Below are 27,675 nucleotides of genomic sequence, written 5' to 3' on the forward strand. Positions count from 1 at the left end.
CAAGATAATAACCAAAAACAGCAAAATTTCCTTAAAAATACCAATTCAGGGGCAGCAACCCAACAACAGGTTGTCTGATTCATCTGAAAATTTCAGGACAGATAGATCTTGACCTGATAAACACTTTTAACCCTGTCAGATTTGCTCTAAATGCTTTGGTTTTTGAGTTATAAGCCAAAAACTGCATTTTACCCCTATGTTCTATTTTTAGCCATGGCAGCCATCTTGGTTGGTTGGCCGGGTCACGCCACACATTTTTTAAACTAGATACCCCAAAGATGATTGTGGCCAAGCTTGGATTAATTTGGCCCAGTAGTTTCAGAGGAGAAGATTTTTGTAAAAGATTTCTAAGATTTACGAAAAACGGTTAAAAATTGACTATAAAGGTCAATAACTCCTATAGGGGTCAACTGACCATTTTAGTCATGTTGGCTTATTTGTAAATCTAACTTTGCTGAACATTATTGCTGTTTACAGTTTATCTCTATCTATAATAATATTCAAGATAATAACCAAAAACTGCAAAAAATCCCTAAAATTACCAATTCAGGGGCAGCAACCCAACAACGGGTTGTCGGATTCATCTGAAAATTTGAGGGCAGAAAGATCTTGACCTGATAAACAATTTTACCCCATGTCAGATTTGCTCTAAATGCTTTGGTTTTTGAGTTATAAGCCAAAAACTGCATTTTACCCCTATGTTCTATTTTTAGCCATGGCGGCCATCTTGGTTGGTTGGCCGGGTCAAGCCACACATTTTTTAAACTAGATACCTCAATGATGATTGTGGCCAAGTATGGTTTGATTTGGCCCAGTAGTTTCAGAGGAGAAGATTTTTGTAAAAGTTAACGACGACGGACGACGACGACGGACGACGGACGCCAAGTGATGGGAAAAGCTCACTTGGCCCTTCGGGCCAGGTGAGCTAAAAACATGTTGCTTATACATGGACAATTTAGCATGTGTTATTGTTGAAATTCTTCATCTTGCCCAAAATATGTTTCTCAAAATTTGTATTTACAGCATTACAGTTTTGCAAAAATAGAAAGTGGTAAATTGCATGTAAAGTCTGTTGGGCTATATCTTCTATTTTATTTATGATTCAGGGGTTAGCGCGAACGCAGTCCCCCACACTAAAAAATTGCGTACCCGAGATGCCCACATTTGGGGCATTCGCAAGCTTCAGCCTATCCGAAGTGCAATGGAAAGGCCTCGACCTGGGGAGACCGCCTATTTGATCACGGTGCTCCCTGTACCAGGTAAGTATGCTTCAGTGTAAAAAATTTAATCTTATGAATAATCAAATTATTTCATCACACAAGGTGACAGAAGAAAATTTAAAATCTGCAATAATTATTCAAGGACTCAGAAATCTTAGTATATAGAATTATGTATGCATACATTATAAAGTTCATGATATAATGGTTTATTTATCTTTTTTTTAATACTGTTTGTTAATGTAGATATATTGATTTTAGCAGGAAAATGTAAAAGTTTAGTAACGACAACTCCACAGGTAAATCGTGTACGTTTACCATACAATGTGGCTTAAACAGCTTAACAATGGGGGATATTTGATACATGACCTGATAAAAAGTTGTAAATGTTATGTGGAATAAAGATGTAATTTGCTCAATTTTTAACAATTGTTTTTAAATGCTTCAATTTTATTGACTGTTTTAGTTCTTTTTGAAGCAATTTTTTCTCTGAACAGATTCAAATATTTTTGTTTTTAATATACTGGCTTTTAATATTACAAGACAATTTAACTAATACTTTTTTTAACTTCAAGCACTATGCATTTTGCTGACATTTAAAACTTTGCATATGTAAATTGCTTGTCCCTTTCAAGTTTAAAATGGAGAAGTAAAGTATTGTTTTGTTGAAATTTATTACAAAATGATTCTAAGAGTATTCTAAGTATTTTCTAAAGTATCACTGCCGTACAAATGAGTTGTAGCGCAAAATGATGCAATTTTGAAACAACATATTTCTCCCAGTGAATTTAGTTGAATTGCTAATTCTTTCTGCCACACTAAATAACTGCATAACAGGTTAGAATATGCTAATTCTTTCTGCCACACTAAATAACTGCATAACAGGTTAGAATATGGTTTTAGAACTGTAAGATATTTTGGATGTGTTACAAATTCTCTTAAAGTAAAAGTTATGTTTTTCTCATTATAGTACTTTTGGTAAAATTTAAAGGGTTAATTTGTATCAATATTTATAAGTCAATTTTTTTTAGGGGCCAGATGAAGCAGCATAGCTTTTTTAAAGACCTATTGGTGGCCTTTGGCTGTTTTCTGCTCTAAGATTTGGTCAGGTTGTTGTCTCTTTCAATCATTACCCATTTCCATTTTCAAGTTTAATATCAAATAGATCTCCTTTGCAAGAAAAAAAGCAGCATTACAACTTTATGCAAATAGAGTTTTAAATTCAAGTATTGCTAATAGAGCAAAGTTCTTCATTTTATTTTGATTATTCGGGGGTTAGCGCGAACGCAGTCCCCCACACTAAAAAATTGCGTACCCGAGATGCCCACATTTGGGGCATTCGCAAGCTTCAGCCTATCCGAAGTGCAATGGAAAGGCCTCGACCTGGGGAGACCGCCTTTTTGATCACGGTGCTCCCTGTACCAGGTAAGTATGCTTCAATGTAAAAATTTTAATCTTATGAATGATCAAATTATATCATCACACAAGGTGACAGATGAAAATTGAAAATCTGCAATGATTAGCCAATGAGTCACAAATCACAGAATTAAGAAAGGTGTATACCTTCAATATAAAATTTATGATATAATGGTTACTTCAATTATTTTTTAAAACTGATTGTTAATGTAGTTATATTGATTTTAGCTTGAAAATGTAAAGGATTAGTAACGACAACTCCACAGGTAAATTGTGTACGTTTATCATACCTATTTGGCTTAACCATAGGAATATTTTGATAATTGACTAGTCATTTATGTGATAACTGTTACATTGAAGTACACCATATAATATTTTTCATTTTCAAGGGTTTTTTGTTTTACAGTTTCCCTGTGCAAATTATAAACATGTACAATGTATATGTAACCTTTTAAAATAGTTTCAAGCATAAAATAAATGAAGAAACTTAAAAATATCTGTAAATCACCATGCAAATTTTCATTTTTATCTATAACTGTTTCTCCAAAATTAACTTAATAAAAATAGATTCATAGCTAAGTAATTTACAAATCTTGAAAGATAAGTAAAAAATTTATTGTCGATCATATTTTAAACAACAAAGAATATAATCTTAAATTAATACCATTCTTATTTGCTGCAAATGATTCTGGACCAACAACTTGTCCTTTAAATAACTGCTCAGCTTTGTATAGAATAGAATTCTTCTTGAGAGGTCCTTTCAAACTTGGAGGTTTTGAATACCTAAAATGTATAAACAATATGAATATTATTTGACACAAGAAGACTAAGGGAGAAACAATATGCAGAAATGTTAATACATGTAATAATAATGAAAATCTTACTTGCAACAATTTTAAACATTGATTAAAAATTCCATGCATATAATGGGTATAAAAGATATCAAAGTAAAGTTAAACAGGAAAATCAAGATCTGAAAATAATTTACAATGTTCAATTCATTATACTAAAAACATAGATAGACCAACAAGTGAAACTGCGAGCTACTGCTCACTGATGATACCCCCGCCGCAGGTGGATAATATTAATAGTGTAAAAATATGCAAGAGTTCGGTAAACAGGAAGTTGTTGAGTGATGAATCTGAAAACGCATCACACCATATAGCTGACTAATATATTAACCCTGAAACACAAATTTCAGAAATCCTTGTATTGTAATTCCTGAGAAAAATGTGACAAAAATTTTCAACTTGGCTATCATGTGTAAAATCATACAAGTGTTCGGTAAACAGGAAGTTATCGATTGATGAATCTGAAAAGGCATCACACGGTAACGCTGACTTATCATTAACCCTGAAACCAAATTTCAGAAATCCTTGTATTGTAGTTCCTGAGAAAATGCGACTAAATATATTCATGGGATGGACTGACGAAAGGATGGATGGATGGACAGACAGTGGTAAAACGGTATACCCCCCCCCCCCCTTTTAAAGCAGGGGCATTTAAAGTGGGGGTATAAATATAAAAAATCCCTTAATAGCTGAGAAATATCCTATGCCCAATAAGTAACATAAATATTTAAAGTAGGATAAAACAGAAAATTGACTGCACAACAGATCTGAAAATCAGTTAACACAGTACAACTCATCATTATAAAGTTCAGACCAAATATCAAACCAACACATGCAATACAGTAATATGTAATGATTTAGGAAGTTCCAGATCCATTAGCTGCGGAACCGTAGCTCTTAGGTCCTTATGTTATTTTTTGACTATTAGCGGACCATAGACTACAGATCCATAGGCACAATAGACAAGGTGATGACTAGAGTACCATCAGTTCTGTGTATGCATTTTCTATACTTCTCCAAAATGCTAGTCTCTAAACATTTTCAAAATAATAGACAAACCGAAAAAAAAAAAATGAGTAAAATTAACCTATGTTGGGGAAGTTTTGATTGACAATTGAAATCATTTCACTTATTTCAAGGTTAAAGTTGTGTTGCTGATCATTTTTGCTGTTCAAAGTTTGAATCTTTCTATTCTATTAGTTTTTCAGGTATCAAAACATTTAAGTTGTTAAACAATATAAGGAGTTGACTAACTGTTAGTTTCAGTCATTTATATTATTTTAAGACTTGTTTTTATGTTTACATTTCCTCTTTATCTACTACATACTAACTATATAGTTCACCTATCACTTATAGTATCCAGGAAAGAAAACCTAAATATGAAAACTTAACACTGATCAAGAAACCATGATAACTTTATAATGACTAATGAACCATGAATATGAGTTAAAGGGCAGATGAAACTACCAGACAGACATGAACACATCACAACCATCCTTAGCAACGACCTAATGCTTATATATATGTAGTATTTGAGAAACAGAGTAAACTAGGAAACTTTACATTAACCAATGAACCTTGAAAATGAGGTCAAGGTCAGGGAACACCTGTTACAGTGTACACCTTATAATCATTCCATACCGAACACCAAATAAAGTTGACATATTGCGTACTATTTTTCATATCATTGCTCAATGAACCATGAAAATGATGTCCATGACAGATAATTTTTGCCAGATAGACAAGTCTAACCCTTACAATCATTCCATACACCAAATACAGTTCTTGTATTTGAAAAACAGTACTGTCCAAAAACTTAACATGCACCAATCTAAATGAACCATGAAAATTATGTCCCAGTCGGACAAAACCTCATGTATCTGAGAGGAGGACCAAACTTATAGAAACATAACATTGATCAAAGAACAATGAAATTGAGGTCCAAGACAGATGATTCCTACCAGATAGAAAAGGACCAAACTTGTAGAAACATAACATTGATCAAAGAACAATAAAAATGAGGTCCAGGACAGACGATTTCTGCATTTTTTTAGCCTGTCCTATGTCAGGAGCCAGTGACCTCTGTCAATCTTGTACGATTTTTTAATTTTAGTTATGTTTTGGAGTTTAGTACGACGTCCATTTTCACTTAAATAGTACACATTTTTGTTTAGGGGCCAGCTGAAGCCTGCCTCCAAGTATGGGATTTTCTTGTTGTGTTGAAGACCCATAAATTGCCTTGGGCTGTTTTATGCTTTTTGTAGGGTTGTCGTCTCTTTGACACATTCCACATTTCCATTCTAAATTTGAGTACACCTTAAAATCATTTAATACTTGACCAAAAACTTTAACCTAATGCTGGACCGATTTATTGACAGAAGACTGAAAAAAAAAAACACCATAATTTCCGTAAGTGGGGCATAAAAACAAAAAGTTAACATTGACCAATGAATAATGTAAATGAGCTCAAGGTCATATGAGAACTGCCAGACTGACTGACACCTTACAGTAATTCCATACACTAAACATAGTTGACCTTTCGCTTAAAGTATTTGAGAAACAGATCGAATCAAGTAACTTTTACTTTCAGAGATCCATGAAATGAGGTCGACAAACTTGTAGACTTGCAAGGAATCCATATACCAAATATAGTTATCCTACATGTACCAATGATTATACTCATTATAAGTGAGACATTCAAATCACAAAAAAAAAGTATCATTTTTTAAGCAATAGCTTAACCATGAAAGCCATGTTAATGACAATGGACATATGACAGACAATAAACTTTTTTATATAAGGTATCTTTTAACTAGGTATGAAACATCCAGGATTTTACACTCTGAGATTATACAAATAATTTATGCAGCTGCAACCAGATAGTAATTCCGATGACTTGCATTATGCAAACTTCCAATACCTACAAAGATAGTAACAAAAAAGTACAATTTCCGTATATTTCTAAACACAATAATCAAACTTAGCCATAATTGGGATACTGAACTGAATAAGATTTAAATGGACTTTAGCAAACTCTTGCCAATTTTTAAAAGACATGACAAGTAACAAGTACTGTGAGTAACTAGGTTTGCTTCAAATGTGTTGTTAACCTGAGTAACTTACCTGTATGCAGGTGGGTCTATTGGTGATGGCAACATGTACAAATAAGCTACAAACACTGCTAGAACTGTCAAGATTTTCCATGATTTAGATACACTGCAAAATAAAGTAAAAAAAATTTATTTTTTATTTCAAATACCTAACACTATAACCTAATATATAAATAAATAACACTAAATAATGACATATATTAATGTTTCTCTATACAACTATTTGTGTTACTCATTATTCACAACTCAATACATTGTCCAGCGGTCTTTGTGAAATGTGTGATTTCTTATACACTTATTTTCTAGTTAAAATACTCTCACTTTATATTCATTTATAAAGAAGCTCTTTAAATGTTATATTTACCAACTTTTAATTTTCTATTTTAGATTTAAGTTTCATAAAAGATAAAACTGCTTTATTTTCTTAAAACGTTTATCATAACTTACATCCGACCAGAACTAAACCAAAATGATGAAGATGTCATGTTCTATTCACAATGACATTCTAGTAAAACACTAATGATGCAGACTGACCCCCAAAGTCAAGGGCTTATAAACAGTTCATTTTATTGATGAACTCTGAATGAACCCAAAGTTGTAAATATCACACTTAAATGTGCAGTTATTTAAAATCTTAAGATTTAAAAAGTCAAAGAACTATTAAGGATCTTCAAGATATAGAAAGATGAATTTGATACATGTCATAAATCAATAACTTACAAGAAATTAAAAACCTGTGTGTTTATATCTACTTTTTTCCTAAGGATTCAATCACAACTTCATATTTGTTTCCACCAGTATTTTTACATTTGTGAAATTATTTCATTAAAATATTTTTTGAAGAGATACATGAATTATTGTCTCATATTATATTTTATGTTCCATAAAAAGACCCTATAAAGATTGATATATTTAATGACACTAACATATTGTCTGAGCCATAGTTTATTCTTCTTTTTTTTTAAATGAATCAACTTCAATGTACAAGTACATTTGTACCTGTATTCATAGCTATATTACAATGTACAATTAACCAGGATTTCTTTACTTTTACATCTAATAACATAATAAATTAAAGTTTTATATTAAATATTCCCTTAGTAAACAATATCATATGCCAAGTATAATTTTACAGAAATTGAGGACCGGTTAAAAATACAATTTTTCTAACATTTATCTTCCACTATAAAAATGTACATGTCATAAGGTTACATCACCCTTCAATGAACAATAAGTTTTAAACTGACCTTTTCTGAAGAGGTAGAATCACCTGTGATCAATTTCATAATTTAATGCCTTACCTGTTTAATTTATTAAATAAGTAATTCATTTCATTTCATTATTCCCTGTAGATATTTAATTCATAATAAATTTCATCCTATCATTAAATTCATAACTTGTCAAATATCATGTAAAAACTTGTGCTGGACATCATTACATGGTATATATTTAGTAATACATGTATAACAAAAGGAATGACCCTGAAAAATTTAGGCCGTTGACCACTGGCTACCTGTCTAGACTACATGTCCAGTTTTATGTCAGTGGAACACCATTTTAATGATTATGACATCTTTTTCAATACACTCCACATATATTTAGTGAATTTAGTAGGTTATAAGTCATTTAAATTAGGGCTAATTATGAAACTAAAATAAGAGAATAAATCAGCCAGTTTGTCAATTTAAAAGGCAATTATTCTTGTAATGAATTTGAAGTCTGTAACAAATATCAGTCTGGTAGTCATTATCAAATGGAGAAAAGTTATTGTAACAAGATGACCTCTATTATGAATGCATCATTTACAAAACATAGCTAAATTGGTTTATAAATCTTTTACATCTGTATATGAATAGTTTAGGATTAGATTCAATTACAGTCATACTTTTGTTTTTTTTCTCCTAAAGTAAAAATTTACCAAACCTGCCATAAGTGTAAATTTTAGTATTTTTGTTTAAATTATACATATGAAAAGGGGTCAACATTAAAAAAAAAATATGTCACAGAAGTTCCTAAAACAATTAACAGACTTCATTTTTGTTTTCCTATCGAAAAAATCTTCTAGATAAAAAGAATTCTAACAATCATCATTAGAGCATCACTTTGCACAATTTTGTTAGTGCTGACCTATAACATTATCGTTAGTAACCTTACATTTAGTATATGTTTTATATTGATGTATGTTTTTGATGTTGTAATCATGTCATGGAAAAAATAACTTTTAACATTTAAAAAAATTAGAACATGAAAACCAGTAAACAGAATACTAGCTAGTTCATACAAAGTAGGATGAAATTCACTACAGCAAATTCGGTCAATAAAATTCAAGTAAAGTAAAGCAATCTGTCTGACTAAATTTTCTCATATAGATTTCATTAAAGATATAATAATGCTTTCAAAAAGACTAAAAATTACCTGATTTCATTTAATCTTTTCCTGATCAAACTAAATTAAAAGAATTCTGATGGAGATAATTTGTTGACAAAATTTCAAAATTTCAATTTAATAAAGTAAAAATTATAAAAAGATAACATTATTTTAATATAAAGACCCAACTGATTGTAAATAATAATAAAAAAAAAAAAATCTTCGAAATATTTGATGAATTGCCACACCATATCAAGATATTCATATTTTCACATCTGATAAAAAATAATTCAATTCTGATTTTTTTTACTTAAATATTGCGCAATACATGCAGTGGACATGTACAAGGTGTAAATAATACTAAATTACCCAAATCCATCAATCTTGAATTTTTGTATTATTTTTTTTTTAATTTCAAGACAAGAAATTTTCTGCTTAACAATTATACCACCATTGTTTTTTCCCCTATTAGTCTTTGTTAATTTAATGTTTAATTGTCATTTAAGAAAAAAAGATGTAGAATTAATCTGTTTTTCATCAATAAAGAAATACTAGTCATCATATAAATTAAAGTTTTATCCTCTGACTGTCCACAGTAATATAACAGTAAAAATTTGACATTCATTGCAACTATTATATAACAATCACTGCAAGTAAACCAATCACGTTTTAAACCGTTTTTCCTCTTAACCATTTTCTTTTATATTTACAGCAAATAAAATAAAAATTGTGCTTTGAAACACTCAAGATATATGTTTAAAACTCAGAACTTTAACTTTTGCAAAGAAATGCAGGGTAATTTTCCTACATCTGTCAAATTCAAAGGATTCATTTTTGTTTTCTTCACTTTTTCATTGAAACAGGATTATATGCAAGTTGAAAGTGCATCCTATAATTACTAAAGGGGGACAATTTACAGGTAGACTAAGCTATTGTCTTCTCATAATTTCCCAATCAGTTTGATGATAAAAAAACATTATTTCACAATAATTGTTCTCTCGACTGCTTGGGTGTCAAACATATTGTGGCTGAACATTCATTACCTTATGCCTTATAATTAGGTTGAAAATAATCTGTGTATCTCTTTCCTGATTTGCCGAAATTTTGAGTTATTTCCCTTAATTGACTTTTATAACATTTTTTAATTGCATTCCTTCAAATAATGTATATTGGTATGAATATAAATTGAAAGCAAACTAAATGCAAAGTTATATAAAATTGTTCCTTAACTGAAATCAACTATCTAATGACAAACAAAAATGTCCAGTATTAGAATGTATGCATCATCTTCCAGCTAAGAGTAAAAAAAATATCTCTTGAAAGAAAGTATATATATGATTTGGTAACCTGAAAGTCTATATTGTACCTCTAAAATTATTGGAACTATACTACATGTACCTAGCAAAAACGTAAAATATACTCAACAACAATAGAAACACACCAACTTCATTAATTTCTATGTAAATGTAGTAAAAATTTTCTATTTACAGTTATAAAAACAGAAAATTTGAACAAGATGTTTCAGAAGGCATAAAAACCAAAATGAGAAGTTTCATGCATAATTTTTTATTTTTTGACATTAATAGATCTTTATAGGCGTTTTGAAAAAAAAGTTGCCAAATTTGTAAAAACTATATAGTGAAGTGTTTTTTTACCTAAAACAACATAAATTACTTTGATTCTCAGCTTGTTTAATGACCAATTTGAAATTGACTTATCACGGACTATCATGGTTGAAATCTTCATCATATCCATTGTAACCACTATAATCATAAATGAGGTTTTTTTTCTGAGGGCTCCGCACTAATATAGAGGATAGGCTAAAAATATTTTTACTAAATGTATATTTCAACAAATTACATGTAGCTAAAATAAGAAATATTTGTGAACTGTCATATATATTTAGATGTGGTGCCTTATTTGTGTATACAATTTATTCCAGTTCTAAACCATGTCTAGATACAATTCCTGCTCTCATTACCTCATGAAAATTCTAAGAATTTACTAAAGGTACGGACTGCAGTCTGGTGCAGGTTGAAACTCTTCGATAACATTCTGCATCAGTGATATATAAAACTGTGAATTTAGTGTCAATTAATCACTTGAGGGAATACTGCTGCTGCATCCTGTGATGAATTATGAGACCTCAAGTTGTAACATTCCATCTGTGTACTGGATTATAAACACCTGATGAAAAATATCCAATCATAATGTTTTTGGGACAAAAAAAAAATATATCAGCATAAAATAAAACATGAATTAAAGCATAACCAGAATAATCTAGTCGTTATATTATGCTCACTATAAATTACTACATCGAAAGGCGGAGATAATCAGAGACGTTACAAGGTCAAGGGCTTGAATTATTTAAGTTAGAATAAGCATTGCTACTAGGGCAGATTTAGGGGTTGGGGCGGGCCAGCCCCACCTTTTCTGTGAAAAAAAATGGTTATTTGTACAGAGAATCACTCAACATGACCGGAGCGTTGAATAACAGTTAACAGCTTTAATTTATCTCATAAACAGTTAACACCTTGAAAAGGGCTATAACAGGTTAACACAAAAAAATTGCTCCCCTCATTAATCAGTAGGTGAGTTTTCATACAATATATCTCTATACAAGTTTCAGAAAAAATATAAAAAATATACATGTAATCAAGGATTTGTATACTATACAAATCCTTGATGTAATTACACAAAATCAATGAATCGTCTCTATGGTTTTAAGTTATGGGTTTAAACATTGATGAAAAAAATGTCTTGGATTCTTATGTCACAATACAAAGTTCCTTATTTATAAAAAAAAACACTTAAATTTTATAAACTTTTCAGAGAAAATCTATACAAGAGTTGTCCTTCAGCTTCCCGCCATTCTGCAAAATTATCATTCGGAAAGTCATTCGGAAGAATCTAGACCGGAAGTTTACAAACAAGCGGCTGCACGCTTTTTGTAATAAATTGTTTTTCTCATATTTTGTCCAAATAGAAAGCATTTTATAACGAAGATGACTTCGGAAAATGGTCAGGTTTTGTTACCAGTAGAGGCAGAGTCGTATGTGGAACATTTACATACATTTAAAGTAGCAGAAATAGGAAATTATGAGTAAGTAAATTGTGTTGCTATGATAAACAACCATCATTTCCAGCTTTTTAAGGATGGAATTTTCCAGAAACCTGCATTAAATACTATAGCCATAATAGTCATAGTTTTGTATATTAAATATCACAACTTCAGATTGATTTTTAACTTGTAGGAGTCACTATAATAGTCTATAAAAAGCCATGTTCCCTGGTTATTTTTTTTCTTATAAAATTGCTACCTCTTTTGCCAGGTGTGAGACGGTACCTCGAATGACCGAATAACACTGTCATTATCCAAAAACACTTGTAATGACAGAATAACACTTGAAATGTTAATATTAAACATTTTGGTGACTTTTAAACATTGATTATTAATTATTAGTATATATTATCGAAGTATTTTGTAACTTAAAAATGATTTACAGAAAGCAGATAAGTTCATAAAACGCTTTAAAAATTTAGTATGTAGATCCAATATGGTGACCACGGAAATTACAATGGCCGCCAAGTTCGATGTACACACTAAATTTAAAATGATCTTTATGAACTTATCTGCCTTCTGTAAATCATTTTTAAGTTATTAAATACATCGATAATATATCATTATTCAATAATCAATTTTTAAAAGTCACCAAAATGTGCTAATATTAAAATTTCAAGTGTTATTCGGTCATTACAAGTGTTATTCGGATAATAACAGTGTTATTCGGTCATTCGTGTTACCCGGTGTGAGATGATTGCTATTTCTGCCAAATGAAAAAAACCCAAACATTATCAAAGATAAAGGATAACATTAAGCCTGCATGTTCCACTCTCTCATAACTGTTAGGATAAACATGATAAAGTCCCATCACTCGCAATAGAGCTAAATTTCTTTTGTCATTTAACATGTTTAGGACATAAGTAGAAAAAGACTTCTGTCTTTTGATGTTTCTGTTCATACTCAAATAGATGTGTCCTGTTTGCATCATCAATTTAATTTTTGTTAAATTACATGACTTTAAACGTGTTTCCAAAAATACAAAATGTACATGAACTATCCCAAGAATACATGTATAACGGTCTTAACTTTTTTACTTTAACAGGTTGGGCTCAAGTCAGGAACTATCAGAAATAATAGGTTATAAATTAATTTATAAAACCACAAAATACAGTATTTATTATTTAAACAAGGATTTTTAATGATGAGAAATTTATGATGAAAAGTAACCCAACTAAATAGGGTTAGCCATGCGCACATGGCTAAGGGGTTAGTACATACTGGAATGATAGTGAAAGTAAAATTAACCTTAGCCATGCATGCATGGCTAACCCTATTTAGTTGGGTTAGTTTTTATCATACATAATACTAATCAATTTCCAGAATTCAAAATTATTCCAGATTCAAATAATTCCTTGTTTTTAACTTTTTAGGATAGTTTGCTTTCATTCAAATTCATTGACTGAAATGTAATGTTCATGAACTGTCAAAGTGTGTTTATTTTACTTTTTCAGCTGGGGGAGACAGCATGAAATGATAGAAAAGATAAATATGCAGGCTGTACTAAATGCCTCTGTACAAGAAGATGAGTTTATTAAAGACTTTCTCATATCATATGGAAAGGTAATCGTATATATGTAATGTTTATTTTAAAATTGTTTTATTTTGTGAAGTACAGTGTTATCCCCAGATATTTCATTTAGCATCCTGGTAAACAGGGGGAATTGAAATACCATCTTGTTTCCAAAAATTATAGCATCACATTCATAACATAATCTATAAGGAAACCACTTCAGATACATGTAGCATCACATTTAAGATTAAAGCATCACATTACCATGATGCTAAAAGGCCCTAGGGAGAACACTGAAGTAAATTTCATGGTATTACTTTTTTAATCATTATTTTTATATAAGGATATTTCTGTGCATTTGCACAGGGTTTGAAAGAATTTACAATTAAATCATTTAGAAACTACAATCATGGCAAACGTATGTAAAATGTGTAAATTTCAAAATCATTGCATAGTAATCTACAATGTAGCTGAAGTCATAACAAAAAATGTATCCAGCAGTGGCTGATCCAGAACTTTTCATAAGGGGGGGCCCGCTGACTGACCTAAGGGGGGCCCATTCCATTGATGCTTCAGTGATTCCCTATATAATCAACCAAATTTTTCCCACGAAAGGGGGGGGGGGGGGGGGGCCCGGCCCCCCAGGGCCCCCTGGATCCGCCTATGTCCAGGGAAGCATTGATAATATAAAAGTGCCATGACAGTTATTAGAGTAATATAAAAAAAATGTTTGTATTCATTTCAAATCATTTGTATCCAGAGGCATTTTGTATTTCTTTTCAGACAGATGTTTTGATTAAAGACCTGCTCACAACAGAGATCTGGAAAGAGAAGATATTTACTGAACTAATTGAGATGGAATTCGAACCAAAAACTACATTTCCAATATACATGGTTGTGAGTAAATAAACTGCATAAAAATTATGAATAGAAAATCTCAAAGTACCGGTATTGTCTTTAAAATATATTAATGATTATTGTAGTAGATTAACATGAACTTTTGGATTTTGCAAATAAACACATGCTTCAATGATTTGAAAGAAAATTGGGAATAACATATGTTCTATTCTGCTTCAAGATGTCTTCTAAAATAGAATATGTCTGTATGTACTGACTTTGAGGAAAGTCTCTAGTTATTTTAGTTCCATTTAAGTATTAATTGTAGAGGTAATGTCTATGTCCCTTATCAAAAGAAAAGACACAAAGTTGGTCTATGAAGCTCAATCAAGATCACAGTTATGATCTATTATTTCTGAAATTTTAACTTTCTGCATCTGCAATAAGGAAACATGCAATTATATATTCATCCATCTTTAAGTCTGTTTACAGTATACTAAAATTGTGAAAATAAAAGATAGGTCATACAGGTACTTGTTTGCTGGTGGTGTTTAATATTTTATTTTACTTGTGAAGTGATGGAATTAATCAATTTATGTTTAATTTTTAAAGTATGTATTTTAATTTATGCATGTAAATCTGAACTTTATTTTTTAGTTATTTCATGAGGCTACACTGGTGAATCTGTTAGAGACTACAATGTATTTTAAAGAGATGTGTGAGAGTGCAGAGAATTGTATACCTGATTTGTTAGACTACTGCTACAGAAAACTAACGCAACTCACAGCAAGGTACATGTAGTAGAAATATCATCTTTCACAGTAAACTAGTCTTTCATTTCCATGACTTTACTCTGTAAAATATTTTAAATGGGTTATTTCACAAGTCTAAAAATTATGGGGGAAGTTAGTTATACTTTCAAATATTTTAGCTTTTGTCAGTATGATAATTATTAAGTTTGAAGAACATTCTTGATGGTCTAGTGCTTGAGGTAATGTCTTATTTTTTTAGCAGTGTCAAACCAAAAAAATATGAAATTTGAATTTGCTACTTTTACACCAAGGCATTGACTTTAAAGCAAAAACAGAGCTGTGTGTAGTTTAAATAATTTTTCTGAGTAAAATTATATGTCTTCCTGCAACTATTTATTTCAGAATATTACATGTATGTTAAAATTCTTTATCAACAAATCTGTCTAGAGTGAAGCAAAATATGTTTATATTACATTAAAATATTATTGTCCTGATTGAGTATATGGCATTGTGAATTTAAATTATAGTTTCTTCAGTATATATTTTATCCTTTTAGGACAGTAGAAGATTTTGATGATGAAGAAATAGATACTAATGATGCCTTAAATAGTATGTCCTCAGCATCAAATATGGAGGTATGCTTTAAAACTTTTATAGAAATCTGTGAAAAGATCAAATTGTAACATCAGAAATATGAAAGATGAAAAATATTAAACAATCAAACAATGAAAAGAAACATCAAACAAAAAGTACATTTTAGATTTTGAAAAGTTCCAGATAACAGATCAAGGTAAAAAAAAAATTGAAGACTAAACAATGAAGTAAGTTTTTTGAAGTCACAAGTTTTTAAAGTTACATGTTAACAATTGTTCTGTTTGAATTATTTTTAAGGGAATTTATTGATATACTGACACAAAAGAACATAACAACTGAACTAAGCTATAGGATAATTCAGGTTTCAAAATATATAACAAAATCAAAAATCCTGAAAACATGCAATATTGGGGAAGCAAGCATGGTAAAATTGGGATAGAACAGTCACATACCTTTCTTGCTACGGTTAAATTAACATTCAAAAGAAAACAATTAGTTTAATTATTTCTTACTTTGAAAATACATGTATTCGAATAAGAACAAATGAAAAGTAAATGGTGCACATGACCAATTTGAATACAAAAACATAGTTTCCCTGATAGAAAAATAAAATTGTGTATCGACTGCTTAAAATATTTTTCTTTTGCAGGAGTTAGAAAAACAGGAAAAGAAGCTGAATTTTGAAATTTGTATTAAATCCTTGTCCTTGTTGAGATATATAACTGATTGTATAGATAAGTAAGTCAATGTAGAAAGTACAATATGTAAATATACAGTAAAGTTGTTTATTTAAACATTTTTTCATGGAATTTAATTTTGGTGACATTTAGCTTTGTGTTTATCCAACAAAACTGTAAGATGATTCCTTATTTGTATTATAATTGCTGATTTTATGCAGTTAGAGAGATTTTGGGATACATTGTACTTATTTTAAAAAAAATAATGGACATACTAGAAACAACAAAATGCAGAAACAAATAATGTCTACAAATCATTTCATTGTTTGTTAAAATTTTGATATCAAAATAAGAAGATGTGGTATGATTGCAAATGAGACAACTCTCCATCAAAGACCAAATTAACATAAAAGCATAGCAACTGTAGGTTAACATCTGGTTATTACTAAGAAATTTCAGCTATTAGTCTGATTATTTTTCAATATTGTTTTGTTTTATATTTCAGTTCACCTTTAAGTGTTACAACCAGAATATTGAATACATTAGATATACCAATACTGTTAGTACATTTAGTAGAAAATCCACCATGGACAAGACAGAAAGATGGTAAGCTCTTGTTATTTTTGTGTAAGGTTTAATGAATTATTTGCCCTTATGTTTTGTAAAGGCGATTATAAAGTCAGAAACAGGTATCGTTTTGTTATGAAGACATTAAGTAGGTTAAAGATGCAGAACCAAATGAGAATCTTACAAAATAATAAGTTTACATGTTTCACCTACCATTTCAATTAGTGAACTGTCCAGTAGTTGAATAAGCTATGGGAGACAACTCTATTTTTTTCTAATATTTTTTTCTTTCAGGTAAAACATTTAAATATATAGATAGCAAATGGCAAGAAATAAGTAGAGAAGATAGTTTAAAACTTACTAAAATAGAGGGCCAGGTAAGTGAATTAATACAATTATGTATTTCAAAAGGGATATACAGTCATAGGTCAAAAGTGAGTTCTCACTCAAAAAATGTCCTATCATTTCAACTAAAATCGATATTTTTCAAAAAAATATTACCTAGTAACTTTAAGACACAGATTTTTATAAAACAGATATCGTAAGATGAAGAAATGTCTGAAATTGTATGCTCTATTTGGCTATAATTGTGATGAGGTTGTTTTCATTTAATTGATGGGTTAAACACAAATGCAAATTTTCACGATTTTAATTTGGTTAGAATATATATACATAGCAAACTTTTCAAAAAATATTTTTATTTATGTTCACCTCGTCGAAATATTAAAATAAGACTGAATAATATCTCATGGTCAAATAAACAATAATACTTTAAACATTTCTGCATCTTATGGTATTTATTTGATATCAGTCATGTAGTTACTTGATAATATTTTTTGGAAAAATATTGATTTTAGTTGAAATAATAGGACATTTTTTGAGTGGGAACTCACTTTTATCCAATGACTGTATATGCTTTATTATACCATTCATTGGCCAATATAAGGCATGTTATTTATGATTACAAATAAACATAAGAAAAGAAACATTAATGATAATGCTTATGAGGTTAATAAGTTAACTAAAGGTTATTTTATGGTACATGAATTATGTGTCAGATGAACACCACTTTTATTGTTGTTTAAATGTAACATCAACTCCAAGGTAGATGATGATAGTTTGGTCAAGTTTTGTAATTATATATATTTATTAAAGACTCGTGTTTTATTAACAATTTTTATATTTTAGGTATGGTTATCCATATTCAAGCTTCTGATGGACCCACAATGTCAACAGAAATATGAACTTGATTCATATAGAAAAAATGTTATAATTAAGGTAATTTGAACTTTTTCTAATTTTTGAAAAGTTGTTACATCTTGGCTATTAGAACCTAATTGTATTTTGCTTTATGATAATGAAAACGGTAAAAAAAAAAGATACAGATCTTGATTTAGATAAATAATTCAAAGTAATAGATTTGAAAAATTAATCATGTTCCAATAACATCTATAGTGGGTCTCATTGGGGTCTAATTGTGACGCGGGATTGCCGATTTTTTGTAAACGTGACACGTGAAAGTCAAATTATTGTGTCGTGAAAACGGGAAATGAGGTCTAGCAGGACCCGGGAAATGACCCAAAAAAAATGAGAATTGCTTACATACATAGTGTAAGCGGGATACGGGAATCTGACAAAATAGTAAGCGGGATCCGGGATCGGAACCCCCCAATGAGACCCCCTCTATATGCAAAGAAGATGTGGCAATATGACTGCTAATAAAACAACTCTCCGCAAGAGACCAAATGACCAGAAATTAACAACTATTGGTCACCATATGGTTCTAACAATGAGCAAAGCCCATACCGCATAGTCAGCTATTAGAGGCCCTGATATGACAATTGTAAAACAATTAAAAAAAAAAGAAAACTAGCGGCCTAATTTATGTACAAATAATGACGGATGCAAGGTTCTAAAAAGAATTAAGTAAGCAACTCAGTCCACAAACTTGGTGTCACATCTTTAATACACTTTTTTTTAAATTGTCTAAATGAGGCTTAGTAGACTGTTAGGATGTAACACAATGAGAACCCTGCATTTAATGCAGGTAAAATAAAAAAAATAATTGTATCTAACAATAGATCAGTTGTACATTTGATCTATTTGAAATTAGTTTAAAGACATCCATAATATTCTGAAAAATGTGGTAATATAAAAGAATATATATAGAAATTGAATATTGTTTATATAGATTACAAGCCATTTGCACATAATATAAAGCATCATGATGAAAATTACTGATATGTTTTTATAGAAAATTCATCTTAGTTGTGAAACACGCACTGTTAAAAATATTGATATCATATCATGTTCTTTTGATTAAAAGATTTTCATAATAAAATCCCCAACATTTACAGCTCAGAGCATACCTAACAGAGATAATGTTAGATCAGATTCCTGTGCTAGGAGAATTACTCCGATACTTGGAGCACCTGTCTATGATGGAACCACCAGCTGTCAAGAAAGAACTGATTCTAGAACAGGTTAGTTTATAATTGCTGTGTATGATGTAATGGACATTATAATAAGGTCTTCTTCAGGTTTTTTTTTATACTTCACACTATGGGTCAGGAATTAAATATATATAGGGGTCCAACTGTTAAGCTAATAAGTCAGTAAAAGGGTATGAAAGTTAGCAACAATATAACTTATAATTTCTGCGTTTCTGTGAGCAGAAAATCACCTTATACCAGTTTAATTAATGCAGGCAGTTGTTATTCTGTTTACTAAAAATTATTCATAACATGTTCTAAATGCACATGAATAGGTGACATAACTTTCGCTCAGGATAAACTTTGATTGTACATATACATATAAATCCTGTTATATTTTGTAATTTTAATCAATTGTATGTTCCTACTAATCAAAGGTCATGTTTCCTGTGTCTGCAACTTCTAACAGTTTTCTGAACTTTTTTTTTCTGCCTATAGATGTTGACTGATATTTGGTTCATTTGTGCAGAATGATGAAGTAAATTTGTGTTTTGTTCAGATGACATATTTTTCATGGAATTGAGAAGTCTTTACATTATTATTATATATGTGGTTAAATAATAGAATTTCCAAACAGAAAAAGTAAGTGCCTCAGTACTGTGAAAAGAGGAAAGACTGTAAAAGAGGTTTATTATGAAATACTATTTTAGCTTCCATGTTATTTAAATGTAAAATCTTATATCATATATTTATCAGTTACCAGAAATGAGAGATAACATTCTACAAGCAAATGAAGGACGATGGAAGAAAATTGCCAAAAAACAATCTAAAACCGTATTCAATCCATCAGAAAGTGATATGAGAGCACAAGCCAAACGGTAAAACATTTTGCTACTACACAATATATATATTACATATTTGTTATTTCACTTTTAATTTTGACCTGTTGCAAGGCAAAATATGTGCTCCTATCAACAACAAAAAAAGAGACAGATGATTCCAAGAAGATTTTTTAAAATTCAAAGTCAAGAGAAACTGACAATATCATGGGAAAATATGAATAGTGACAAAGACAAATTAGTTCACATAACACTACATAGAAATTTAAAGACTGAACTACACAAACCTCACCAAAATGAAGTGATACTTCTTATCTGGTGCCACCCGTCATATAACCTCATTTTCAATGTCCATTGAAATTCTTGCTGCTTTTCCGATTTTTTTTTTATAAAGGACCTTACAGTTAATATGGTAATTTATAAATGTTAATGTGTTCTTGCACGAATTAAGATGAAATATTTGCCAAGGGATTTAAAGCAAGCAAAAAACAATCAATCACTGTATGCAAACTGTTATGTTAATTAGTGATATTATACTTCACCTTAAAATGCCATATTTGATTGGCTGATACAAGGTCAAGGGTGTTAATTTACTCTATCACATGGCTGAGAGGGTGACATTTTTCTTGAATGTTACCTTCTTGTCTAGACCAATCAAAAATCGATAGTTTAAAGGACAATGATTTGAATTTAAATCAAGTAATTAAAAACAATGGTAAAGTTTTACGATTTGGCTCAGATTTTATTATTTGACAGTCAAAGAAAAATCATAAAAAACCATCTTGCTTAACTTTGTTGAATTTCTGATACTCTTAACATTGTTATGTATGTGACGCCATAGAAAATACTTTTAAAATAAAATGAATCGGTAATTTTTTAAGACTATAATCATAGGACATTCAGTATAATAAATTAAATAACACATAGCTGAGAGGGTGATTGATCAGATTGACTTACTTGACTTAATCCACTTCGTCCCATGGGGGACATAGGGCGACCACTGTAGCTTTCCATCTTTTCCTGTCCTTTGCTAGTTTCTTTGCTTCACCCCATGTGATTGATTGACACATATAGCTGAGAGGGTGATTGAGCAGATTGTTACTCCAAGAAAACATTGTCAACCGCAGCGAAGCCAAGGTTGACAATGATTTTTCCAGGGGTACCAATCTGCTCAATCACCCTCTCAGCTATATGTGTTATTTAAATAATATGTAGGACAACATTTCCCCCATAATGCAGCATTAATTCTTAATAAGACAGGACTAAAAAAATGTCTAAAATATTTTTATTTTTTTAATACTGTAAAAAAAGGTTTTTAATTTTATCTACAGATGGGCAGAAACATATAATTTTGATGCCGTAGAGAGTTTAATAGCAGAGCCACCAAAATGTGCAATGTGTGGAGAAGAGGCTAGTAAAAGATGTTCTAGATGTCAAAATGAATGGTATTGCAGACGGTAAATATATTTATATCACTTCTTGGCTGAATTAGTTTTTTCTAGCTTGTTATGTTTTGTTTTTTTTGGCTAATTGATTCGTTATGTTTTTACATGTTCATTTTATTATGATAATTTAGGTGCAGAGTGATAGCCTATCCCTTGTATTATTCATAGTTGATTTCTGTTCAAATAAAAAAATAGTAATTTGATGCTTCAGAAACTAAAGTTGACAATTAAAGATTCTGCTGTATGTATGTATGTTGCTGGTTCTATTATAAGTATCTTCTTTTTCTTTAAAAAAAAATATAATAAAGTTTTTTGTCAACTTGTAATGTGAAAAAAAAAAACTTTTTCAAATTCTGAATGTACATGTTCCTTGATAAGAAAATCTGTTTGCAAAAATTCTTCTGCTAGATTTGTGTCATTTTGGTTTCTTAAAATAAAGAATTTGTTTCTTATCTCATGAGTTGTTCAAGTTTGACGCATGCTTTATTAAAATGGCCAATCTTGATTTTCTTCAATTCCAAAAATCATAAAAAATATTTAGAATTATCCAAACTTTTTGCCCGTCTAAAATATTTAACTTGAAATAAGCGTTGAATATTCAAAATAAATTTTCTTTTACAGGGAATGTCAAGTTAATCATTGGCCAAAACACAAGACAGCTTGTAACCTGTTACAGGAATCTCTACAGAAACTAAAGTTACAAGAGAAGAGCAGCTGACCAGAGTATAGCCAATCATAATTGTCCATTTGATTGAATCATTGTTTGACATCTAATTGAAATATTATAACTAGTTTCTTAAAAAGGAATGAATGTAAATATTCCATATTTGTGAAAAGATTAAAAATAAAGGTTAAAGTTCTTTATCAATGGTTTCCTATTTATATGGAAAATGTCATGTGATAATCTACATTTGTTAAAGGGAAACAACTGCATGAACTTTTTTCATTACTTCTGTAAAGCCATAAAAATATGTTTTCATTGAAAGACAAAATATGGTGTTTCTCATGTTTGTTTTGTTCTATGCATTGAAAAATTGTTGTACTTTTTAAATGTGCTCTGTTAGTGTTCATTATATAAATAATAATTTGTTGAAACATTTTTTATTTATTTTTTTAAACTATGGTTTTATTTTTGTAATTTAATTTTATTTGCTTAGGCCTATTTTTCAGATAAAATTGTAATTGTGAATTGAAATAAAAAAAAAATCTTGCCGACAATCAGTGCAAAATTGTGCAACTTGACACAAGAAATTTTGTATTTCCTTTCCATCAATACATTATTATAGTTTCATTCCAACACCCTTATAACAAATTTCTTTCTGTAATAAGCCTTATTTGTACTTAACGTTGGATTTTATTATCAAATTAAGAAGGACACTTCTTCTGTCTTGCCCCTGTCTGATCAAACCACCGACTTAAAACAAGTATTAATTGCTGCTCTTCAAACACACAACATCTAGGAAGGACAGCAAAGACTAGTTGGCTCCGAGTCAGAATCAAATGTGTTCCCTCATGAACTAGAATGTTTAAAACCCAGCATAGCATGTCATTCTAGTACATGTACTCTAGTTCAAAGTCAGATACATATTCATATAACATTAATGATAATGTCGTTTTATGCATATAAAACTTGCAACTGGACATTAAACATGACTATTCATCATAACCTCATAGTGAATATTCCTGTCAAAATTATTTTAGAATCATCATCATTTATATACATACAATTTCAAAGTAGATATTTATTTTTTGGTGTTGATGTCAATTTCATATGCCAATATCAATCTACAATTGGTGCAAATTTCATATATACAAATCTACATTCCGTCCATATTGTTTTAAATTGTAAATATTGTGAACTGTTTGACTTGATTTATTAATAAATTTAAATTAATGCAATAATTGTCGTTTAATATATTTTTATGTCTTGTTGAGCCTAACTGGACAAAATCACAATTCAGTGTTATTGAATGCGTACATGGGAGTGAAAGGTACCTGCATTGCATTGTTGATTGGGTTGCATTCATTGGGATTGTTGTTTTACCCCAAATATTAGTCCACAATTTTTAAAGTTTTTTATAAACTTGAAATATGGTTAACGGTTACATAAAAAGTATTTGACATCACAAAAAAAAAGCTTGCACCAACCATACCAGCTTATTCAGAAAAACATTAAAAAAAACATTAAAATCCAACAGCATTGATAAATATACCTGCAGCAAATCTGTTGAACCTGTAATAGCAACACTATGTGGAGGGGTTAAAATAGTTTTCATAGAACTTTAAATCTCCCCCTTAGATATTCATAAACACATTATAAAAAAATGAAAGGATGTGTAGCAACACAAATATCTGTTTATTTTTGTTCTTTTAGTTCTGTCTCCATGCTCTTTTACCTCTTACCTTATCTCCTCTTTTATTATGTGTATCTTGAATGTGACCTACCAAATTAGACTTATTACCAGGTTTGTACTAACATGAGTAATATGAAGGATGCCACACGTGGAGCAGGATCTGCTTTCCCTTCCATAGCACCTGAGAAACACCCCAGTTTATGATTTGGTTTGTGTTGCTCTGTCCCCAGTTTTTTATGTTGTGTTGTGTGGTGTACAACTGTTTGTCTTTATTTTAGCCATTTCATTGTTAGTTTATTATTTGACTTTTAAGTTTTATGGGTCTTTGGTATCTTTCTCCTCTCTTTTGCAGAACTCACAAGTTTGATGTATTGTGTTCTCACTATACCTGTATCACTTAAGATTCTATATAAATCAAATCTGAAAACATTAGATGGACTTCTTAGACAACTGACTTCAAACTAAAACTGAGCATATTTTAGGTCTCTAAACTTACAAAGTCATTGATACCTCACTATGAAAAAGTACCGGGTACAAAACAGAGCAAAAATGCAAATACTTTTGTGTCATTTAGATAACAGACAGACCGCACTGGGCTTAATGGCCATTTACTCAAAGACAAACATTTTTTTTTATAATATTTTAATGGTTTTTACATCATATACAATTGTCCTTGATTGTTCTTAGTTCTGACTGTTTTTTTGGGGGGACTACAGGTATCTGTGGGACATCAAAGAGTGCAGTCCATTTGGAAAACATGGAAATTGAAGATAAATTGTGCACCGTTTTTACTTAGCTTGTAGCACAAAGGAGAGCCTTAATATTCCCCTTCCCTTTATTTTTAGCTATGCATCTTTTGTTTTTTCTATGACATCCTCATACAGCTAACACAATGGAAGCTTATTAATGTAAAAAGGTTGGAATGGGATGTATTTTCATACCACAAATTGAAAAAAGTGAAATTATGCTTATAATTGCAAGTCACTGTGATCATATGTAAATTTACTTACCGTATAAATACTATGTCAAAGGATTGAAATAAAAAAGTCATTTAGAACTTGTTCAAAGTAAAAGAATGTAGGGGTAGGTAAACACAAAGCTTGTTAGTTTTTTTTGGGGGGAGGGGATTTAAGCTTCTGTTTTTGATAAAAAGATAGGTTTAATAGTAGAGGAATAAAAGTGATATAAATTGAGATGGCAATTTGCCCACCAAAAAAACTGGGTTGGGAATTTCCATGTTTTCCTTATGAACTGGACACTGATATTTCATAGTTGTCAGACATTAGAACAATCTCAGACTACCAAGGCTACTGGTAATGTTAATCACATAGTACATCTTTTATAACTAGAAGAACCCTTTACAATGTATGTGGAAAAATCTGCACAACCATCTAACAAATGCCAATTACGGTATAGAGGTATAATCATCACATCTGCATGAGATATTGAATTAAAATAACAATAACAAACAGCATTCTGTTAGCATTGCATGACAATACATTATAATTATGGAAATTTCATTTTGTAATCAATAGAAAAAATAACACTTATATACTTGTAATTTTACACAAATAATGATTATCACATTAACGAGTTTACATTAAAAATTTCTTTAAAAATTGGACCTCAAATTAGTTTTTTACAACATTTTAAATAAATTGCTTCGCCGAGCGCAGCTGGATACGATCACAGAGTCCAACCCTGACCAGTTGGGGCAAAAATGGACACAATACTAGCGCTTGATGCAGGTCTGAATTTTGATTGTAATTAAATATTTGGGCCAATATCCCTAATGCGCTTCCAATTGAGGAACTCAAAAGTCACGTGTAAAGAAAAAATATCTGTGTAGTGATATTGAACATGTTTCTATTTATTACAAGCTTAACCATTTGTGGTGATTTGGAAAGTAGAGGAACATAGAATAAATGTGTAAAAACTATGGAGCTATTAAATGTGTTCAAATTATTTGATTTTCAAAGATTGACTTATTGTGTTAAAAAAAGGGATTTTTTTTACCACGAGGAGCCGCATCACGAAAGGACGTTTGGGGTATGCTAATTTACGGAAAAAGTAATCTCACCACATATGTGAAAGTGTCACAGCTTCGAAACGAGCTATCAAACATATCAAAGTTTACAATATGGACTGAGCTACAGGAAAACATGTTACCATTACCGCCTATGTAAAACAATTAAAAATATTGACCCATTTGACACATTATAGGTTTCTTACACAGAATAACTGTAGTCAAAGAACTTAGAATTGGTTATATGATTTGAATTGATATTCAATTTTTTGCCTTTGTGCAATACACCATGCTGTTGCGGATTGACCCCCCTTCACCCACCACCCAAAATAAAAATAAAATAAAAATACCCCCCGTTTTTTTCTTTTGTGCAATACACTATACTGTTGAAAATTGACATCCCCCAAATTTCTGGTATGGAACCTTGTGGTATAATTTCAGAGAGATCCATATACCATTCCACAAGATATTGTCTGGAAACTAGAAAAATGCTTATTTGGGCCCCATTTTGGCCCCTAATTTCGTAAACTGTTAAGACCAAACCATCCAAAATCAATCCCAACCTTCCTTTTGTGATTATAAACCTTGTTTTTAAATTTCATAGATTTCTATTCACTTATACTAAAGTTATTTGTCGGAAACAAAGTGTCTTCAGACGACGCTGACGATGTGATACCTATATACGACCGCAATTTGTTTTAGTCGTATAAAAATGTGTTTTTATATGTAAAAATGTGTTTTTATATGTAAAAATGTGTTTTTATATGTAAAAATAGGGGAATTTCCACTAGATGAAACAATTTTGACCTAAGACTGTTTACAGTATGTTTGTTTAAACATAATTCTTCTGTAAGATTCTTTCTTTAACCAGAAATATAATGGCATATTGCATTTGCATCAATTAAACAAATAAATACTGCACCATTTTTAACAAACGAAAAAAATACTAACTTGAAAAAGTTCTCAATTTAGAATACATAGCACAGCTCCATGAAAGTACTATAGCCTAAGTCCAACAACTGTTTAAATGGCAATTTCATTCAATGAGTTAACAATAAACAGTAGTAAATTGTACAAAGTAAAAAATTACATAGTTAATTCAAATTCAAATATTTATTGTCATATAAACTCTAAACAATAAGTTTGTGACAAATAATATAAACATACACAAAATACATTTAACAAACAAAACCATGAAAACAAAAAAAGCAAAAAAGCAAAACAATCTATATATATGATATATAAATATATTTATAAATAAATTAAGAGTCCCCTGTCCTCAGTTCTAATGCCTGTTTAAAATAGGACCCTATTAAACTTTCTACTATTTTTGAGGTTGATGGACAAAGAAGATATTTAATTTTTTCATTTTCTTGCCAGGACATAAAATCTGGCATATGTTTAATTATAATCCTGGTACCTTTGATAACTAATTACATTTCCTATAAAGTTATCTCTTAGTTTAGAATTTTTTTTGCAGTATAAAATAAAATGGGCTTCATCCTCCATTGTATTACATGATTTGCATAGTCTTTTTTCTCTAGGTATTTTTAAATG

The 27,675-nt window shown here is 30.3% G+C and overlaps 2 protein-coding genes and 2 non-coding genes across 8 annotated transcripts in view; 1 reads left to right on the forward strand and 3 right to left on the reverse strand.

The window, feature by feature from the left end:
• Positions 1 to 11,838, reverse strand: part of LOC139513442 (adipocyte plasma membrane-associated protein-like) — a 34,931-nt gene extending 23,093 nt beyond the window's left edge. The window contains exons 1-4 of one of the 5 annotated variants that reach the window (XM_071301947.1): positions 11,657 to 11,838; positions 10,636 to 10,764; positions 6,608 to 6,700; positions 3,298 to 3,416 (exon numbers count right to left, since the gene is read on the reverse strand). In XM_071301947.1, coding sequence (XP_071158048.1) covers positions 3,298 to 3,416; positions 6,608 to 6,642 — 154 coding nt within the window. In that variant the 5' untranslated portion in view covers positions 6,643 to 6,700; positions 10,636 to 10,764; positions 11,657 to 11,838. Of the gene's footprint in view, positions 1 to 3,297; positions 3,417 to 6,607; positions 6,701 to 7,041; positions 7,166 to 10,635; positions 11,149 to 11,656 lie in introns of those variants that run through there. The other 4 variants (XM_071301940.1, XM_071301932.1, XM_071301957.1 and 1 more) reach the window with 4 other exon arrangements.
• LOC139508907 (U1 spliceosomal RNA) lies at positions 1,104 to 1,267 on the reverse strand. Its single transcript, XR_011661479.1, has one exon. It is a non-coding gene; the product is annotated as a U1 spliceosomal RNA (small nuclear RNA).
• LOC139508863 (U1 spliceosomal RNA) lies at positions 2,487 to 2,650 on the reverse strand. Its single transcript, XR_011661475.1, has one exon. It is a non-coding gene; the product is annotated as a U1 spliceosomal RNA (small nuclear RNA).
• A 28-nt stretch (positions 11,839 to 11,866) lies between the features above and the next one.
• LOC139513435 (zinc finger MYND domain-containing protein 10-like) lies at positions 11,867 to 22,931 on the forward strand. Its single transcript, XM_071301912.1, has 13 exons — positions 11,867 to 12,064; positions 13,537 to 13,645; positions 14,379 to 14,492; positions 15,090 to 15,223; positions 15,741 to 15,819; positions 16,428 to 16,516; positions 16,961 to 17,061; positions 17,317 to 17,399; positions 18,211 to 18,300; positions 19,380 to 19,505; positions 20,211 to 20,332; positions 21,625 to 21,750; positions 22,360 to 22,931. The coding sequence occupies exons 1-13, from the start codon at positions 11,967 to 11,969 to the stop codon at positions 22,454 to 22,456; spliced, it is 1,368 nt and encodes a 455-aa protein (XP_071158013.1). The 5' UTR covers positions 11,867 to 11,966; the 3' UTR covers positions 22,457 to 22,931.
• Positions 22,932 to 27,675: the final 4,744 nt, after the last annotated feature.

The sequence above is a fragment of the Mytilus edulis genome, chromosome 1 (assembly GCF_963676685.1).
Source record: "Mytilus edulis chromosome 1, xbMytEdul2.2, whole genome shotgun sequence".
Classification (NCBI taxonomy): domain Eukaryota; kingdom Metazoa; phylum Mollusca; class Bivalvia; order Mytilida; family Mytilidae; genus Mytilus; species Mytilus edulis.

Excerpts from the sequence above, each read along its gene's own strand:
- LOC139513435 (XM_071301912.1), top strand. The coding sequence starts at position 11,967 with ATGACTTCGGAAAATGGTCAGGTTTTGTTACCAGTAGAGGCAGAGTCG. Across the intron at positions 17,062-17,316 it reads ATGGACAAGACAGAAAGATG|GTAAAACATTTAAATATATA; the intron begins GTAAGCTCTTGT and ends TTTTTCTTTCAG. Across the intron at positions 20,333-21,624 it reads ATGAGAGCACAAGCCAAACG|ATGGGCAGAAACATATAATT; the intron begins GTAAAACATTTT and ends TTTTATCTACAG.